At 41.1% G+C, this 20,511-nt stretch overlaps 2 protein-coding genes across 7 annotated transcripts in view; one reads left to right on the forward strand and one right to left on the reverse strand.

The window, feature by feature from the left end:
* The window catches only part of tp63 (tumor protein p63), a 32,933-nt gene extending 29,677 nt beyond the window's left edge, over positions 1–3,256 (forward strand). For 2 of the 5 annotated variants that reach the window (XM_060919820.1, XM_060919821.1), the window contains exon 12: positions 2,303–3,256. In XM_060919820.1, coding sequence (XP_060775803.1) covers positions 2,303–2,599 — 297 coding nt within the window. In that variant the 3' untranslated portion in view covers positions 2,600–3,256. Of the gene's footprint in view, positions 1–2,164; positions 2,238–2,302 lie in introns of all 5 variants that reach the window. The other 3 variants (XM_060919823.1, XM_060919824.1, XM_060919822.1) reach the window with 3 other exon arrangements.
* The window catches only part of tbc1d23 (TBC1 domain family, member 23), a 99,824-nt gene continuing 82,458 nt past the window's right edge, over positions 3,146–20,511 (reverse strand). The window contains exons 15-19 of one of the 2 annotated variants that reach the window (XM_060919818.1): positions 16,331–16,375; positions 10,381–10,469; positions 10,121–10,256; positions 9,040–9,234; positions 3,146–4,641 (exon numbers count right to left, since the gene is read on the reverse strand). In XM_060919818.1, coding sequence (XP_060775801.1) covers positions 4,557–4,641; positions 9,040–9,234; positions 10,121–10,256; positions 10,381–10,469; positions 16,331–16,375 — 550 coding nt within the window. In that variant the 3' untranslated portion in view covers positions 3,146–4,556. The remainder of the gene's footprint in view (positions 4,642–9,039; positions 9,235–10,120; positions 10,257–10,380; positions 10,470–16,330; positions 16,376–20,511) is intronic. The other variant, XM_060919819.1, reaches the window with a different exon arrangement.

Below are 20,511 nucleotides of genomic sequence, written 5' to 3' on the forward strand. Positions count from 1 at the left end.
TCTGCTGAAAGGTTCAATACTGAAAGGGTCGAGGTTTCACCAGAGAGACAAAACAATTCCACTTTATTTATGAAGCACTTTCAAACATTGAACCCTTAAGGGTGCTAGACTCAACCTTCCCCCCCCATATCAGTTTCTAAAATCTGTGTTATTATATCCACGTTCACTGGATAGGAGCAATCATGCACTCCAATTGGCTACCAGTTCATATACCGTGAGTAGAGAAAAACAAAATGGCAGAGCGTGTTGCTGAACCAACCGGGGACGAAATAAAAACTCCACTCAAAAACAAAACCCCAAAAAATGTTAAGTATTTAAAAGAAACAGAACTAGCTAAAAGAATACATCTCCCCACCCCCCACACCAAAAAAAAATAAACTCCTGTTCCACACTCCAGCCCAGTCGGTGGCAGTAATGCACCTTTAAGTTGGTTTGCAAACCAAAAAAAAAAAAAGGCAACAAAATATGGAATAAAAGTATCTTTTTATTTTTCAAGAATTATCACATTTTTCACAAATTGCTACCATCATTTCGCCAGTTTGTTTACATTCTAAGCAGAAATTATTTTGTCAGATGTTTTGTATAAAAGATTTAAATTTATTGAATTTGCAAAAATGCGCCGTTTCTCAAAAGCCAGTGAATGTGGATAGAATAAAACAGTTTTCCACTCAATCTCATCGTACATAGCTTATAGTCAACTCCGTGCCACGCGCCTCGTCGGCTATCAGCTCATGTACGACTTGATTTCGTGGAATAACTTAATTACAAGAGGACAAAAGTTATTTTATTTTTGCACTGTGAGCAGTCTGTGAACCCAATTCAGACCTTGAATAAAGAAAACTCCCTGTTAACCTGCATTATAAGCGACAGATTATCCATTTTTTTATATATAATTTTTTAAAAGACTTTACACAAAAATCACACCCAAAGAAATGTATACTTTTCAGTTTTGCAAGGGACAGAAAATCAGATGCATGAGAGAACCAGGTTACTGTACTGAACTGAAATATGGTTCCCTTTTGCATACATCTCAACCACAAGTAAATATATAGCATTTACGACAACCAAAAAGAGAAAAGAGGGGAAACTGCACTTCAGGCTTCGATTCCAGTTCCACTTAAAGATATGAATGGTTTGACTGTAATATAAAATGAATAGAAGTGAGCTTGAACTCTATCATTATACCTGCCATTATTAAAATACAGCTGTTTTTACTGCTGTTTGTATTAAATTGGGTTTTTATTCACTTTGAGTGATCTCTGCAGAAAACCCGGGAAAGTTTAGAAAGTTAATAAAAACATGTCTACATTGTGAACTGCAGGGAAATAGATTTTTTACATTTTCTTACATCTTCGTCAAAGCCCATTATATTGTCGTTTTTGGCTGTTTGTCAGAATTCAGCGGCAGCAACATGCGACTGATTTCACAAATTATGAGTAGAAAACACTTGCTCATTTACACCGTTATCCAGTCATGTGGCAGCAACACAACACTGAGCATTTCAGAAACGGCTGATCATCTGGGATTTTCACATAACAGAAAAGACGAGAGTTACACAGACCTCCCAAAAAAAAAAAAAAACACTGAGTGAGCAACAGTTTTGTGCCAACAAATAACAGGACTCTGAGGCCATCATGAGCACAGAGTCATGCTAACTGGACAGTTGAATATTAGGAAAAAAAAAAATCACCTGGTGTTTTTCTAGTCTATAGCTGTACAGTGTGGGCGAGTCTGCAGTCATGATGGCCTCCGATTCTTGTTCTTGGCTGACAGGAAAAGAACCTGATGTGGGCTTCTGTTGTTATAGCTCATCCATCTCAAGGTGTGATGTGTTCCGAGATGCTTTTCTGCTCACCATGCTTGTAAAGAGTGCTTGTTTTGAGTTACTACAGACGTCTAGTCAGCTCAGACCAGTCTGGTCATTCTGCTCAGAGCTCACTCATCAGCAAGGTGTTTTCAGCCTCTGCTCACAGTACGTTTTTTTTTTTTTTTTGCACCATTCTGTGTAAACACTAGTGTGAAAATCTCAGTAGCTCAGCAGTTTCTGAAATACTCAAACCAACCCATCTGGCACTAAGATCCATGCCATGATTGAAGTCACAATTTCTCTTCATTCTGATGTTTGACGTGAACATTAACTGAAGCGCTTGACCTGTATCTGTAGGATTTTATGCTGCCACATGATTGGCTGATTGGATAACTGCATAAATGAGCAGCTGTTCGGCGTAAAGAGAACGGTGAGTGTATGTGCAAATGCACTGCCTTTGTATTCCTGTGTGCTCATGAGTCACTGCATCCGCAGGACCTGTCCAGGTTGAAGATCCCTTCAGAGTTCCAACACGTGATCTGGAAGGGGATTATGGAGCACCGACAGAGCATGGAGTTCTCTCCCCCTGCACACATCCTGCGCTCGTCCAGTGGGGCGTCCTCGGTGAGTGTGGGCTCCACGGAGGCACGCAGTGAGCGCGTGATTGATGCCGTGCGCTTCACCCTGCGCCAGACCATCTCTTTCCCGCCGCGGGACGACTGGACCGACTTTTCCTTCGACCTGGACTCGCGCCGTAACAAGCAGCAGCGCATCAAGGAGGAGGGAGAGTGAGCGACGCGTCCGCACACAACTTGTACAGCTTTTACCAAGTGTTTCTCACTTAAAATTCATGCCAATTAAATGCACTTAATGGCTAGTGTTTTTTTGGGGTGTATTTTGGTCTGCTTGTCATTTCAAGCCCCTAGTTTGATGCAGGCTAGTGTAGCTTTAGGGTAAGCGGTGCTTTGCCAGTGTTTGGTTCATGATTTAATATTTCTTGAGACACAGCACTTAAGAAATGCTGAAGTGTTGGTACTATTTTGAGCTATTGGCATTCGTTCTCTACAGAGAACAACTAATATTTGGGGGCTTTTTTTTTTTTTTTTTGTACCCGGTGTCTTTTTGGATTGTAAAGAACCTTTACTCCAAATAGGATTCATATAGTATTATGCTGTATTAATCTGTTTGCTGTAACACTTTGTTTCAGCCTGGTGATACTTGTTTTTCTTATTGTTGAACAAAAACTACTTGATGTAATACTGGCATATCAGTTTTAATACTTGGTCAAATTCAAACCCAAGTCACTCATGTGACTTCTCCAGTATTTTAATGATGCTACCATGTATTGTACAGATTTTTTTTTTTACATACCTATAAATTTTGTAAATATGCAAGGTGCTTATTTTGATACAGTATAAACCAAAAAATAAAATATCATACACTATTGGACACTTTTTCCCCCTCTCTTTCTCTCATCACAGATTTTACGTGATGAAAGCAGTGACAAAATAAAATCTGGCACCGTTACAAATAACAGCAAACAAATTTGGAGGCTACATGTAAATGTATTAAAACAAACGGGTTTTCCAAAGAACAATAATGTAGTTTCAACAGAACATGTGTACAAGCTGAGATGTTTATAAAGCAAATGGTTAATGAACTTACTTACGGTACCAACAATATGAACTTCATCTTCACCTGTCCTATAATTCAGTTCATAAACAGAACCATGCGTTTACACTCGAAACGCTGATTAGGAGTTATGATAAAGGGTGACGTTGGCCTGCTGTATCTGGTTATCATCCTGCTCACATCAAACCATGATTTTAATGTTACAAAACATGATCCTCATCAAGGCTACTCTTATTAGTGGCATCGGCATCCTCAGTGTCTGTTCATAAATACAATTTTCCCAAAGCCTGCCATCAGGTACAGTTTTACAGTATGTACAAAGATCACTCACCCACAGACCGCCTCTCTTAACTTTCACTTCTGCTTTAAGGCTGCAAGCACAGACCATGAGGAATGACTCATTTACGAGATCTCGGTTATTTGAGCAACACACGTGGGAACGACTGAATAGCGCAAGTGTTATATGATGACGACCATCACCTGTGCACCACTTTTGTGCTCCACTATGTTCCATGACAGTTTCAAATATAAATACGGTATTGATTTAGCGACCTTAACTGGCAGGCATAAATACTGCTCGGATATATATATGCACAGAACTCATCGAAAGTGTACTGCGGTGACTAAATGAATGAGCGAATGATGAGAATATCCATAAATTAAACAAGACGAATGAAACATTGAACGTTTCAAGGCTCGAGTCCTTTATCTCAACATAGGCTCTGCCTTTGAGTGACTCGCATTTAAAAAAAAAAAAAACCACAGCGGATTAGCGACAGGATTAAGGCTCGACAGACATCCAGACTGAGGTGACAAGTCCAACTTTACACCTAAAGGGTTAGCTTTTCTTGACAGGAACAAGAAGAAAATGCCAAAGGGTAAACAGAACAAGAGCTTGTGTTGAAATCTTGAGTGTCTCCCATCGATGTGATCAGCAATACTGAATGTCAGTACTGTTACAGGAGGCCATTCAGAGAGAGAGAGAGAGAGAGAGAGAGAGAGAGATGGGATGCAAGGAAAGAGACCATTCCTTTCCCTCTGCACGGTTGTGCTGACTTATGTTAGTCGTGGCAGTCTCGCTGCATCCAGCTGGAGTGAAGCCTCAGAGCAACAGCGACTATGAGCTCTCCAGAGCATCCAGGACCTTCATGATCTGCTGCTTGATGGCTTTTGTGGCATCACCAGCGTTCGGGATCAAATACCTGCAGATCAGAGAGCACACAATTCTTTAATGAATAAATAATTACAAATTATTCTATCCACATTCACTGGATATGAGCAATCGCGCACTCTGATTGGCTGCTCTACTACTAGGGTATCGGCTCATATACCGCGAGTAGAGGAAAAACAAAATGGCGGCGCGTGCTGCTGAACCAACCGAGGACGAAATAGAAACTACTCGAAAACAAAACCCCCCCAAAAAAGCGACAAAATTGTGTTTGTTTACATTCTAAGCGGAAATTATTTTGTCGGACGTTTTGTGTTAAGCTTTTATTTATTGAATTTGCAAAAAATAAAAATGCTCCGTTTCTCAAAAGCCAGTGAATGTGGATAGAATAAAACAGTTATTCCAGTCAACCTCGTTGTACGTGGTGTCTAGCTATCCGCTCATGTACGACTCGATTTCGTGGAATAACTTAATTGTCTTTACGAGAGCGTGCGCCTTTTAGCTGGTAATGTAATGTAGTGTACGTCCAGAATACAAAGGGATGTGTAGGAGTCATGAGAAAGCATTTTTAGACTGCTCCATCAACACATCTGATAAAAACCCAGTCAAAACATCCAAATCCACACGGTGATTGTGTCCCAGCACACTATAAACTTTCTTCTATCTGACCTGGGCATCTCTTGGTTGCCCTTATCCAAATATCTCACCTCAGGGTAGGGTCTGGGACTCGGGTACAACTCAATGCTTTGGCTCTTAATGTAGTGTAACGTGATGCGTTCTGCTCGGACAAAGAAGACAATCTACTCACTACAATCTCCTGACTGCAAAACTTCACTGTTCATTAAAAATATAACCCACTTCTATAGAACCATAAGAGATCATTGTTCATGAGACAGCTCATTTTTACACAGATGTGCACTAAGCAGCAGTAAGATGGAGAGTGAAGTAAAATCCCAGTGTGACCACTCCTTAATAATTAGCAAGAAGTCTCGCTCTGGGGCAATTCCATGTAAATGTCAACCTCACCATGCAAAAATAAAGCAACATGTAATACATCAAAACCACTCCCAGAGATATCACCTAGGCCTGTATTTTACAGATGTGAATAAGTTGAACCAATTTGTAACCAACCTAATGTGTCACTGTCAGTCTTTCTTTCTTATAATGTAAAACCCAAGCTAAAATCAACTTTGATCATGTACAATTCTATATTATTGCCACAAGCCACAGAAATGTATGCTAAAATCCACAAAACAATAGCCATCCTAAATATTATTTAAGAACTTTGATAGCTTTAGCTGATATTTAGAGAGTTTTTCAAAGGGTTATGGTGGTTAAATTGCTGATTTTCTAAACATATGCCATGTCTATTTCAGACGCGTCACGTCCGTAACGGAATTTTGTCACATCCATAACGCTGACTTTTCCTTCCGAAACTCTGCATGAAATACAAAATATTTTAAACAAAGATTTTTTAATATTCACCTTGGACCCCTCTATCAAACGGATATCTCCATTTCGACATTAGGTTTACAATTTCACAGAGTTTGATAAAAATGTACAGTCACCCAAGAAAAGTGATACTTTTTCTGTCACATCCATAACGCATCTTTTATTGGCATTTTCTGGCATGCCCTAGATGTACTATGGGAATTGTTCTTGTTCTATCACTTCTCCAGTATGGTACAGCCTTAAAATATGCAACACCTGTTTAAATACTGGGAGACAATAAAACATGCACTGGGTCATTTGTTGCCATTTTGAGTTCAAGTGTCACGACCATAACGCTGGAATTGCTCTCTGTTGCTTTCTACTGTCTCAAAAGACCAACGCTTTCACAGGTGAAGCAAATGGTCATCCTTTACATCCTCCGTCCTTTCCACTTTCGTGAATTAGCTTTTCCATCAGATGAATTTTAGAAAACATTTTTGCCTCCTATATCATCGTATCACCACCAATGACGAAAATGCTCTGAGAGCACACTATCCCCCGCTGGCAGCTATCCCATAACTCTGGTAAAATGCAACGGAATTGAATAAAGTTGCAATATGCGTATTACCGACATATAACAAAGAATCCTGTCAAGTTTCGTGAAATTCCTCCAAAAATTGAGAGAGGAGTTGATTTCAGAAGGCGAGTACCCTTCCCAGGACAAACGGATGGACATCGCCACGACGTAATCCCCCTTCGGGCCTTTCAGCCAGCGGGAGATGATAATTGTGAGGGAAGTTGATTTCAGAAAGCAAACACACCTTGGTGAAATTGCCAAAAGTACAAGTTTGTTAATAATCAAGGGCATAACTCTGGTAAAAATTTGCCCAAATTAAACGAAATTTCAATATGCATGTAACTGTCATATAACAAAACCTTTTGCCAAGTTTAGTGAAATTCCTCCACAAATTGTGAAAGGAGTTGATTTTAGAACGTACACCTTCATGAAATTGTCAAAAGTACAAGTTATTTAATCAAGGGTCAAAACACTGGTAAAATTTTCACAAATTAAATTAAATCGCAATATGCATATTACCGTCATACAACAAGGCCTTGAGTCAAGCTTCGAGAAATTTGTCCAAAAATTGTGAGAGGAGTTGATGTCAGAAGGCGAGCACACCTTCATGAAATTGTGAAAGTACAAGGTTGTTAATCAAGGGCCACAACTCTGGTAAAATGCTACCGAATAGAACAAAATAACAATATGCGTACTAATGACATGTCACAATGTCTTTTGCCAAGTTTGGTGAAATTCCTCTAAAAACTGAGAGGAGTTGATTTCAGAAGGGGGGGAAAAAAAAAACAAAACTTGAAATTGTCAAATAACTTTGTTAAATCAAGGGCTGCAACTCTGGTAAAACGTGACCGAATTTAACAAAATTACAACATGCGTAGTAACGACATATACCAAAGAATACTGCCAAGTTTCGTGAAATTCCTCCAAAAATTGAGAAAGGAGTTGATTTCAGAAGGTGAATACCCTTCCTGGGATGGAAGGGTACTCACCTCGATACAATCCCCCTTCAGGCCTTTCGGCCAGCGAAAGTTCAACCACTGAAAGTTCACAGCCATGCGATAGACCAGGGGTGTCAAACCTGATCCATAAAGGGCCGTGTGGCTGCAGGTTTTCATTCCAGCCATGCAGCAGCACCCTGATTTGGCTTATTCAATCAACTGACACACCCACCCTTTAATCAAGGGTGGGTGTGGCTGCAAGTATTTGACTGTGTGAAGACAGTTCAGTTGATTGAATGAGCCAAGTCAGGTGTGCTGCTGCATGGCTGGAATGAAAACCTGCAGCCACACGGCCCTTTATGGATCAGGTTTGACACCCCTGCGATAGACTGTAGCCAACATTTCAGCTCAGGAAACAGCACAGTGCTGAACTACAGCAACATTAACGTGGACACCAGATTACACCAACAGAGGACGTTAAGTAGGGCTGTTAACCGATGACCGTTTGACCGGTGGTTGACCGAATCAACCGGTTAATTTTTTTTTGGTTGTCGGTTAAAAAAAAAAAAAAAATCGTTTTGAAACTGCCGATTTTGGAGCGGAGAACCTGGAATTCTGTGTTTGTAAACGCTTGGGGCATGCCATGCGGTGTAAGGACGACAGCTGACGAATCAGAAACACCTATTCAGTCATGTCCCGCCCTCCCGCCACAGTTAAAGACAGCTGACAAATCAGAAACACCCATTCAGTCATGTCCCGCCCCAGTTAAAGACAGCTGACAAATCAGAAACGCCCATTCAGTCATGTCCCGCCCTCCCGCCCCAGTTAAAGACAGCTGACAAATCAAACACCCATTCAGTCATGTCCCGCCCTCCCGCTGCCACTCGGCGAAAGAAAAGTGTAGACACAGGCTTTTTAGCTTACAAATTACTATTCTGTTTTTTTTTTTATTATTATTATTAGAAGGCACATGGAGTTTAGTCCTGCCTTGGCCAGTGCATTCTGAAAGTATGTTTCGCTCTGTAGCCAACAATGCATGTTATTGCAGATCATATCTCTCCACACAAACTAAAGGCGCAGATGCCGACTTTTTCACAGCTGAATCGCGCGGATCCGATTTTTTTTTTTTTATGGGGGGGGGGGGGGGGGGGGGGGGCCGTTGGAGAGTCTGAATAATTTAATCAGAGTAAATTCTGTATTAAAATTACTAAATAAGCAAATGCTGTTACAGTCCATGAAACATAGGAAGTATGAGAAGAAAACAGTAAATCAGAAAGCTGCGCACATTTGCGCAGCTTCCGCAAAAACGTTTGCATCCCTGTAAACACATAGGTTAACCAACTTTAACCGGCTAATGAGGCTCGGTGGTCGGTCACGATTTTTTTTTAGTTTTCGCCATCCCTAGTGTTAAGTGGCCTGTATATTTGTTTTCTACCACAGAACAATTGTGAAATTGATATTTAACAGACCCTGTTTGTGTAAATACCTTTCTACAGCTAGAATTTCTACTCCGGCAGAGTTGTTGTTGCCAAACTTGAACGTGATTAGCTCCGGATGTTTCTTCTTCGAGGTGATCTTCACCACAGAGCTTAACGCCTGCCTGGACTGGATGTAGGCGAATCCTTTCCGCGAGGCGATCTCCCTCAGACAGTACATGTGTGTCGCTGTGATCAGCAGGTGGCTGCGAAAGACCAAAACAAAGTTTACAACCAGTCTGGTTACTGAATGCAGCATATACAAACATGTAAAATTATTGGCACCCTTGCTAGGTCAGCAACCTCCAAAAGCAACAACCATGCTTTCATTTCATCAAAAGGAGTATACACTTCTGTTATTATACTTCAGAGTATTACAGTAACAATTCATTAAATCAGCAACAATACTGCACTTTAAAACCATATTTCTTCCTTGCTATCTGAATTCTCGGAAAATTAAGCATAGAACCAGATATGGCGCTTATCCAAGGAACACCGATCATGAAGTGGGATGGACTCCAGTCCATGACCGGGCACCGAGGACACACACACACACACACACACTCCAATACCTACAGGCAATTTAGAATAACCAATCCACCTACTGGCCTGTTTTTGGGAGGTGGAGGAAACTGGAAAACATGGACACATGGAGAACATGCAAAATTCCACAGAGACAGGATTGAACTAGGGACCCTGGAGCTGTGAGGCAGCAACATTAAAGCCTAGGTCATAACCGGCCATACGTGCTCCTACGGCCGGTCTACGTGCAAAAAACGCAAGAAACGCACGGAGGGCGCGCGTGTGATGTGCTGATTTTCGAGCCGTAGACTGGTCGCAGAGGTTCTTTGTCATGTCAAACAAACTCTACGGGCGCTTACGTTTTTTTCAGGTTGCAAGACAAACTTACGGCCAACGTGCGTCTTTCTCCACGAACAAAAAAAACGCAGCGATTTGGGAAACGCCAAAAAATCACATGGCCAAAAAATCGTACGTCCGGTTGTGACCTAGGCTTAACCACCGCACCACCCAGCAGCAGTCTCAGGAAGAACATATTCTCAAAGTGGTGAACATATAGAGCTTAAATCTCACCTGGGGAACATGTGTCCAGTCTCTTTCACCTCATTACACGGGAAGTGGTGCTTCACATCTGGCTTGTTAATCCATGTCTGTATGTTCACTATCTCTTTGCGGTCATCATCTGATATTGAAGAACTATCAATCTCATCTGGGGAGGGGAAAGAGGGGGGGAAAAAAAAGATGCAAAGAGATGAAGATGACAGGAGCATCACGACACACTGTCGAATATCTTAACAGATGTTTTCTTCAACATCTCCTTTCCCTGTGCTCACCTGTGTCGTATTCCTCCTCATCACCGATGCTGAAGACGGGCTTCACACCCCTGTAGGGTTTACCCACTCTGTCACTGCTGCTCACGTGCCTGTGGTGAAAAGCAAACGCTGTCTGAGAAAATCAGACCAAATGCACGCACACAAAAAAAAAAAAAAAAAAAAAAACATGCACGTCCTGAAGCTAAAAACACAAAAGCATGTCATAAAATTCACCAGTTGTGCACATTTCCATATGGCAGCAGCATAAAACCATATCTAGGATAGTAAAAGATAAGTAATGTTAGTTGGAAGAGGTGAGTTAAAGAAAGAAGCAGCGATATCCAAGATAAGCAAAGCATGCAGGAGACAGATAGGACAGGACACATCTGCTTTAACGGCTCACAGTTAAAGACCTTCACTCAGTTCCAAGAGGGTTAAAAAAACAAAACAAAAAAACAAAAAAAAAAAACTTGAGCACCCATAGCACTGGCCATCGTCTGCTCAATCACACCGTCAGCAATGAAGGACACCTGAAAACACTAAGGCCCTGTCCACACGGCAACGGATTCAGGTGAATCTGATAAAATTGTTTATCGTTTCGGCCTGGCGTCCACACGGCACCGGCGTTTTGGGTGCCCCAAAACGAAATCTTTTGAGAACGGGTTCCAGAGTGAAAAAATCTGGCAACGGAGCCGTTGCGAAGTCGTCTGGATGAGTAGAACGGATTTGTTTATGATGACGTCACAACCACATGACTGTCAGTGCTTCACTCCGGGTAGAAGTGTAACGAACTCGATGCGAGTTGTCAACAAATCCTATAACTTGGTTCATGAAACGCGCTTACAAAATATTTTCACTGTGAATATTTATTGTGTAAATGGTGCAAAGTGAGAGAGAGAGAGAGAGAGAGAGAGAGAGAGAGAGAGAGAGAGAGAGAGAATAGCCCTTAGGGCAGAGTCAATCCCGCCAGCAAAAATAGGGGGAAAAAAAAAAAAGAGCGATCTCACCTCTTCAGATGTTGGTTTAAGTCCGACAATACATTCCTCAAAAAGGGCGTAGAAGAACAAAGTAATCCATCAACGTGTAGCATTCAATTTATTCCGGACCATTAAAGAATTCTGGAGGATATCAGAATGTTGGCGTACCGGCTTCCATCTACTCCCGTTCATTCCTCTTTCCGCGTCTCCATTCAAAAAACGAGCACGTGATTTAAAGGGACTATATCCATAGGACAGGGAGTGAGAAAGTGTGTACGTGTGACAGTGACAGGGATAGTCACTGTGCGCATGCGCAGTTATGCGCATGCGTCTACTTCTATTGTTCTGGTGTCTCCGATGGGACCGTCTTACAGCGCACGTAGTGGTGTGGCATGTGTATTGCATCGTTTTCAGCAAGCGTTGCGTTGCCATATGAACCTGATATTTTACTGATCCATTGCCCATGCGGACGCGATATTTAAAAAAAAAAAATCTCGTTGCCGTTGTCGTGTGGATGTAGCCTAAATGGGACACAATGTAGGAATCTCTTGCATTAAACACACACAGAAACAACGCGTGTTAGTATTAGCGCAGCCGCAGTGACGGACATGACGCTGCTTCAGCATGTGCCCCGTTAGACAGAAATGTGTGCAAGTTTTGTGTGACTCACTCAAGGTTTTTCACAGCACTGAAGTTGACTGCTAAAGTTTTTCAGCTTCCCTCAACCAGAATGTTTGGTGTCTGGGCTTTAGTTTTGCACTTCAGCTAATACACTCCGTAATCCATCTCACCCTTACTAAATGTTACCTGGCTATAACATAAGACGCAGTATTACTGCCTACTGTAATCAATAACGTGTGAATATAAACAAACAGTTTGCTGTGTAGCTGAGCACTGTAGCACTGAGGATATCCATCTTGGACAACCAAATTACTTCATCTCATCTCATCTCATTATCTCTAGCCGCTTTATCCTTCTACAGGGTCGCAGGCAAGCTGGAGCCTATCCCAGCTGACTACGGGCGAAAGGCGGGGTACACCCTGGACAAGTCGCCAGGTCATCACAGGGCTGACTTCTTTTCAATAATTTATTCTACCCACATTCACTGGATATGAGCAATCGCACACTGATTGGCTACTCTACTACTAGGATATCAGCTCATATACTGTGAGTAGAGAAAAACAAAATGACGGCACGTGTTGCTGAACCAACCGAGGACAAAATAAAAAAAAAACCTACTTGAAAACAAAACTCCAAAAATCATCAAGTATTTAAAAGAAACAGAAGTGGCTAAAAGAATAGTTTATTTGGGTCCCCCCTCCAAATACCTCCTGTTCCACACTCCAGCCCAGTTGGTGGCGGTAGTGTTTGAGGTCAACCAATCAGAGCATGTGCCATAAATAACTCTGCGTACTACGTCACACCGCAGGAAAACCGAGCATTTGTCCTTCATTTGTCAAATGTGATCAAATTTTTTTCCACAGGCATTGTTCCTGGTTTTTCGGAAGCGGAACATCTTGTAAGAAATCACAACATTAAAAAAAAAAGTCAAATTAATTGACACGGCTTCTAATATTATCTGAAATGACAAATGCCAACTATTGATCACAGTTTATTATGAAGTCGTTACGCACTGCCAAAATGTTATAAGCGAACATATTTCTTCCCAGATCCATATTAAATATTATATTATCGTTCACTTATCCAAGTTTGATTTTCCCCCCACGATGCTGCTGGGAGCCGTGTTGAGCGAACTTCAGTAAATGAAGGCTATATTTAAATACAAGAGATCTACAGTTTTGTATCTTCAGTTTATTATAACAAGGTCAACTGCCTTATTTTTCCTTTTTGGGGGTTTAAGAACTTGTAAGGTCTATCTAAATCAGTAGCCTATCTTGCTAAACATCTATGTACACAGTACATGATTATAAAATTGAATTAAGAAAAACAAACATATATAATCAAACATTTTATTTGAACATCAACACATTGTCACGTGAAATACTACCAACAACAGCTTTTGATATTGTTGAATCAATGCATAAATTATCTATGAAATTTAATTGTATTTTTATTTGCACTTGCGCTAATTTTTTAAAATTCAGACCCGAGATGTTCCAAGTTTGGTTTTCCCACTGTGTGACATAATACGCATTGTTATTTATGGCACATGCTCCGATTGGTTGACCTCAAACACTACCTCAGGTAGCCTCTTTCAAAGGCTACCTGAGGTAGTATTTTCTGTCTGTGATCTACCTATATGCCCAATAATTAATAAATAAATAAAATCAATAAACCAACAAACAAAATATGGAATAAAAGTGGCAAGAGCGCATCTTTTTTTCTTCCAAGAATTATTATTACAGCATTTTTCACAACCTGCTACTGTCATTTCGCCGGATTGTTTACATTCTAAATGGAAATTATTTTGTCGGATATTTTGTACAAAAGATTTTTATCTATCGAATTTGCAAGAAACATAAAAATGCTCCATTTCTCAAAATCCAGTGAACGTGGATAGAATAAAACAGTTACTCCACTCAGTTTTGTCATACATGTATGTTATTTACCAGCTGGAAGGTCTATATCATGAAATACCATGACCGAGGTCTTGAAAGTACCGAGCGAGGCCCTCTGGGCCGAGGTCACAGTATTTCACCATACGGACCGACCTTAAGCTGGTAAATAATTATATTTATTTTTCTCTTTACCAAATTCTAACAGAAAACGAGAGCACCCGAAAGGGAAAACCGAGCCGAGCTCAGCCAAGCCACCATTTTGAATCCTCATTCACGGCTGTAATGCAAACTGCTTCCTCCTCGGTATACAAGTGCACTTCCACGGCGCGGGGGGGGGGGGGGGGGGGGGGGGGGGGACATTTTGCCGCCTATGTAGTCCCCTCAATTTATACAAAATTGAGTCATTCAGGATTCAGCCATGTTTTTGCTCGGCGTTAGCAAGTTAGAGGTTTTTAGCTTTCTCCTGAAATGCGTTCTTTTATTTCTTCTTCCTCAGGGTAGTAAAACTCGCTTTCGCCGTGAACGCACTCGTTATCTCTATCCATGCTGTAAAATTAATGTTATTCTCCTGAGAAATGCTGGCAAAAATTTATAAGATTTTTGATAATCTTATAAATTTTATATATTTAAAAAAAAAAAAAAAGTTGACAAAAATTGCTTGGTACTACGAGCTCGTCGGCTATCGGCTCATATACGGCGAGATTGGGTGGAATAACTTAATTGGTATCATTCATTCCACTCCCTAAGCTGCCATATCCAATGTCTGAAGGTGGACTTGTACTTTTATATTAAAAAAAAAAAAAAAAAAAAAAAAAAAGGCCTCGTTGAGACTACATAATTATTTAAAACTGAGCTTAATGCTGTTTTGAAATTATTAGTTTTTATTTTTACTGAGTTTTTTTTTCCAGTTTAGTGTTTTATAAGCACATAAGTAGTTTTAGTTTGAAAAATTGACTGGTTTTCACTTAGTTTTTGTTTAGTTTTAAAGTGCCATTCCACCATTGGATGTATTCTTTGGCATAAAATACAATATATTTTATGACAACATGAATAGACAGAGAAATCTTTTAGCTTCAAAATGATATATCAAACATAATTTTTTGACAACGACAAGTATATTAATTTTGCGACCAAAGTCACCTACCCTTTTAATTTCCGCACGGTAGTGAAACGTGATGTCATCGGCAGGTTCCCCTTCTTGTGTACCACGTCACGTGACGTGGCACAGATTATCAGCAATGGCGGATAGAACGCGATTTCCACTTGTCGATTGCTGTGCCGATATTCACCATCGACCGTCTCCTTTGGGCATCACTTGCTATTTTCCTTCACTTCTTTTCCGAAGCTGACAATCGCGTTCTATCCGCCATTGCTGATAATCTGTGCCACGTCACACGTGACGTGGTACACAAGAAGGGGAACCTGCCGATGACATCACGTTTCACTACCGCGCGGAAATTAAAAGGGTAGGTGACTTTGGTCACAAAATTAATATACTTGTCGTTGTCAAAAAATTATGTTTGATATATCATTTTGAAGCTAAAAGATTTCTCTGCCTAGTCATGTTGTCATAAAATATATTGTATTTTATGCCAAAAAAATACATCCAATGGTGGAATGGCACTTTAAGTTTTACGGTATTGCACAGCAAGCATCATCTTTGGAGTAGCCGGGATTATATTACTGCCACCTTCTGGAACTAATCTGTTACTGTCTCGAGGGAGGAATTGAAATGGAAATTAAAATGAAGCTGAAATTAAAATGAATTCTGTTTCAGTTTAGTTCGTGTTGCATTGTTCATTGTACTTTTTATTTAAATTTATTTTTTTTATTTCAGTTAATGGAATTTTTTTTTCACTGCTAGTTTTAGTTAACTATATTAACCCTGGTTAACAGACTAATTTATTGACATTAAAAATCCAGCATGTGTTTATGGGATAGATATTGAGTGAGAATAAACTACCGTTACTTGTAAGCTATACTTGAAGTTGTTGCATAGTTCAGTGTGTATTGCAACAGGCATGTGAAGGGTTTGCCCAGGTCACCACACAGTTGGGGAAAATTGTGCAAAATGTGATTTTTTTTTAACAAATCTACAGTCAAACAAGGAAAATCCCCCTTAAAAAAATAATGGAAGAAACATTGGGATGAACCTCCTCCAGGTAGATGTGCGAGACAAACGGGAAAGCAACTGCAGATGAGATTAATCAGCACTACACCGTCTATGAGGAATAAAGTCCGTGACTGGAAGACAGACCTGGAGCAGAGACTTGAAAAAGACTACTGCTAGAGAAGAACTCTACTTTAACACATGAACATGAGTGTTAGTCTGCTACAGTACATGCGCAAGTGAGCGAGGCTTGAACTTCAGCCTTTGCCCCTCAGCACGAGTCAGGCAGGGCAGTGCCACCCTGCATGGGCATGTCGAGGGCACTGGGGACTCATGCTGGCAGACAGACAGGAACAGGCTCTTACCGATCAGGTATCACCTTCTCTGGCCAGGGCAGAGTGAAAGACAGTCTAGTGTAGGATAACAGAGGAATGAGGGAAGAGGAAGTGAATTAACACAAGTGTTGCAGCAAATTAAACAGATTCATGCAGGGACATTATTTGAAAAATGGGTTCATTACACTTTGGGATTGCTGGAAAGCAGCAAGATTTAAAATAATTGCTGAAAAGGAAAACTGATCAACTTTAAACAGAGGAAACAAAAAATTGCACTGGGAGTTAATGTACCACACTTTTTATTTTTAATTAAACACAAAACTTGTATTCCCACCAATTAGCTCTAAAATTCACCAGATTGCTCAGCCAATCTTTGCTTATTTTTCTTGACATTTCTGTTTTATCATACATTGTCTTCATGTCTCTAGAGCAGGGGTCTTCAACCTTATCCACAAAGCCAGCCAGTGTGGCTGCAGGTCTTCATTCCAGCCAGTGAGGTCACTTGATAGTTGACCAAGATGAAATGATTAAAACAACTGGTACCAGGTGTGGCTTCTGCTTGGTTGGAATGAAAACCCGCAGCCACACTGGCTGTTTGTGGAGGAGAACAAACACCCTTGCTCTAAAGCAGGGGTCATCAAACTACGGCCCGCGGGCCGACTCCGGCCCGCCACCCCCCTTTGACCAGCCCCCCAGCCCCTCTGCCCCCCACCACTTGAACCGGCCCTATGAGGCAATCCCCAAAAGTGGTCATGGCCTATTTTTTTAAACTGCTTTTTGGCAAATAATAACATGTCTGCATCTTGTATTTTGTTGATTTTATCAATTAAAATTGATATTTAGTAATAAAATGAACTATTCATATTTTCTGAATTTTCGTCCTCACGATCAAGCAGTGACAGGCAGCGCACGCGCAGAGAACTGTCAGTGTTCAGGACAGCAAAATGGCTAGCGGTAAGCGAAAAGTTGACAGAGAGTGCAGAGTTTTTAAAGAACAGTGGACCACCAATTATTTTTTCGTTCAGTGTAAGGACCATGCAGTTTGTCTTGTATGTAAAGAAAGTGTGTCGGTTTTCAAAGAATATAATCTGCGTCATCACTACGAAACCCGCCACAAAGAGTATGCTAGTTTGCGAGGGCAAACAAAAGAAGACAGGATTCGGAGGATGAAATGCGGACTGGCTGCACAACAGAATGTATTCCTTCGCCAAACCCAGATCAACCAGGCTGCTGTCCGAGCTCGCTATAAGGTAGCTCACCTACTAGCTACCCATGGAAAGCCGTTTACTGATGGGGACTTTGTTAAAGTATGCATGCTTGCTGTGGCCGAGGAGGTGTGTCCCGACAAGAAGGATGCGCTCAATGCGGTGAGTCTTTCCGCGCCTACTATGACCAGGCGAACCGAAGATTTGGGGGACAACGTGTATGACCAGCTGAATGAGAAAGCGTCAGAATTTGAGTTTTTTGCTTTGGCCATGGATGAGAGCAATAACGTGCAGGACACAGCACAACTGCTGTGATCTATTGATCTATTGCTCATATTATAATTTCACTGTTTTTTTAAATGTATTTATTTTATAGGCCTATTTATTTGACCTTTATTAAGTACTGCACACAATTATTATTAATATTATTAATAATATCAACAGGCCTACCTACAATTTATAATTTTCCACTCACCTTTGCCAGTGTCACTCACCTCAACCAGGCAGATGTTTCTTACCTTGACAGCTTTGATGTTATTTTTATTAGAAAATAAATAAATGGAATATCTGTGGTATTTCAAATTAAAACAAAGTGTGAAGACTCGATTACTACTTTTGCAAACCACTAGTAAAGATAAACAAATATGTGCCAGGAATCAAGTGGGGATACAGTAGTGGGGATGGCTGTGCCAGGCTAGTAATCTCTACTACACAATGAGGCCTGCTGGTGGTCAGAATTGTATGACCCGGACAAATACATGTTATATAGCTGACCCGACCCCGGCCCCCCATCACAGTCAGGAACGACAATGTGGCCCCCAGAGAAAAAAAAAAAAGTTTGGTAACCCCTGCTCTAAAGGGTCATGGCAAAACAGATTCATTGCTTTCGAGTATTTTATTTATTTATTTATTTATTTATTTATTTTTTAAATAGTCCTGTTCACATTTTGCAGGCTTTGGATTTTTTTTTGTCTAGTTGCAAAATGAACTGACATTTCATTTTGGAATTAGATTTTTTTTTTCCCCCAATTTGGATAAATGAGTACATTTTCCACCCAGAAACCATGGGGTAAACTTTTGCAAACCTTTGCAGTAAACTGTATGGGTCCCGCCACGGGATTTTTGTACCAGATGCTCCGTTTACAGAATGCATAGAAAAAGCGTTGAAAAACGTGCGATATTTTGCACTGTTTTTGCTGGCTGATCCAGTCACTACCAACCAATAATCACCTCAATAGCACCCCTATGGGATACATTTACCACTTTTAACATCATCTACAACTGAGACAAGTATAGATCTTCCATCTGCCATAAAAATCGGCAAATGGCATTTTGATTTGTAGCGAAAATGCATCGATCACGCGAGCGCAGTTTTTGCGCAACATTCGCTTGGCGACGCCAATAGTTCACCATGTGTTTTCTTGACCTTCCGGACAGCATTTTGTGGTCTGTTGCTCAACAAATCTGGGAAATTCACCAATAATTTACAGTCGAGATTGTCTCCTGATGGATTCACAAGGTTCTGTAGGATCTGTAGTCAGTGCCTGGAAAATGGACCATTTTGGGTTGGGCACACATGACTTCATGTCAGATTTACAGTAACTTCCCTTGGTCCAGTTTCACTTTGGTTTGTATTTCCTGTATACAGAAGCTTGGTAGTTTAATGCAGCAGGTAGAACTCAAAATCCATAATCTGAGCATCTGGTGTGAAAATCTGGTGGCATGACATATCCATCTACTTGTATATACACACACACACACCATGGCCAAAAGTATGTGGACAACTGACCCATAACACCAGTATGTCCTTGCTACATCCCATTCCAGACTTATTCCCCTTTTGCTGGTATAATAGCCTCCAGTCTTCTGGGAAGGGTTTCCAGCAGATTTGAGTGTGTGGCTGTGGAGATTTGTGATCATTCAACCACGAGAGCATGAGTGAGATCAGGCACTGATGTGGGATGAGGAGGCCGAGTACCCAGCAGGGTTTAAGTCAGGGCTTTGTGTAGGACACTCAAGTTCTTGCACTTCAACAAAACATGTCCTCACATACCCCTTTTCCACCAAATCAGTTCCAGGGCTGGTTCAGGGCCAGTGCTGGTGCTGGTTCACAACTCGTTCAACTTGCAAGCCAGCTGAGAACCAGTTTGCTTTTCCATAGCTCGCGGTGCTAAGCGGAGCCACGTCATTACGTCACTGTATACGCCAGTTACGGCGCTACGTTTACATAAACCTTGGCGGGAATATTGAAGCAAAAACAACACGGAAGCAGCAGCAGCGGCAACAACAATAATAATAGATGACTTCGCGTTTATACAGCTGCTGCTTCTCGTCGCTTAAAAATGGCGATCTTTCGCGGTCTTGTTATTGTTGTTGGTCTTAACAACTCCACCCCCCCGCTGACATAAGCGGTTCTTTCCTCTGGCCCAGCAGAGAGCTGGTGCTAGCCTGGAACTGGTTTTTCTGGCCCCAGAGCCAGTTCTTTGTCAGTGGAAACAGAAAACCCGGTTCCAAACTAAGCACTGGCCCCGAACCAGCCCTGGAACTGCTTTGGTGGAAAAGGGGCAATAGAGCTCGATTTGCGTGCAGGGGTTTGTCATGCTGGAACATGTTTGGGCCACTTAGTTCCAGTGAAGAGAAATCATCATGCTACAGCATACAAAGACATTTTATACAATTATGTGCTTCCAACTTTGAAGCAACAGTTTGGGGAAGAGCCGCATTTTGGTGCGATGATCAGGTGTCCACATACATTTCGGCCATATAGTGTACATCATTTACACAAGATACCATCCTTCTGTCAACCTGAAAAAGTGAGCTGGTTCAACAATTAACTAACCAGATAGCGACTTGGGAATCTTTCCAAATTGTACACTCAGCCATAGATCTCTGCATTTTAATGAATCCAGTGGTGTATACAGATTTAGTAGATGCTTGTAAATTAAAACATATTAAACTATTGTTGATTATTAAATGACAAACATGACCTATAAAATGTTAACAGTT

This window comes from Neoarius graeffei, chromosome 4 (assembly GCF_027579695.1).
Source record: "Neoarius graeffei isolate fNeoGra1 chromosome 4, fNeoGra1.pri, whole genome shotgun sequence".
Taxonomy (NCBI): Eukaryota; Metazoa; Chordata; class Actinopteri; order Siluriformes; family Ariidae; genus Neoarius; species Neoarius graeffei.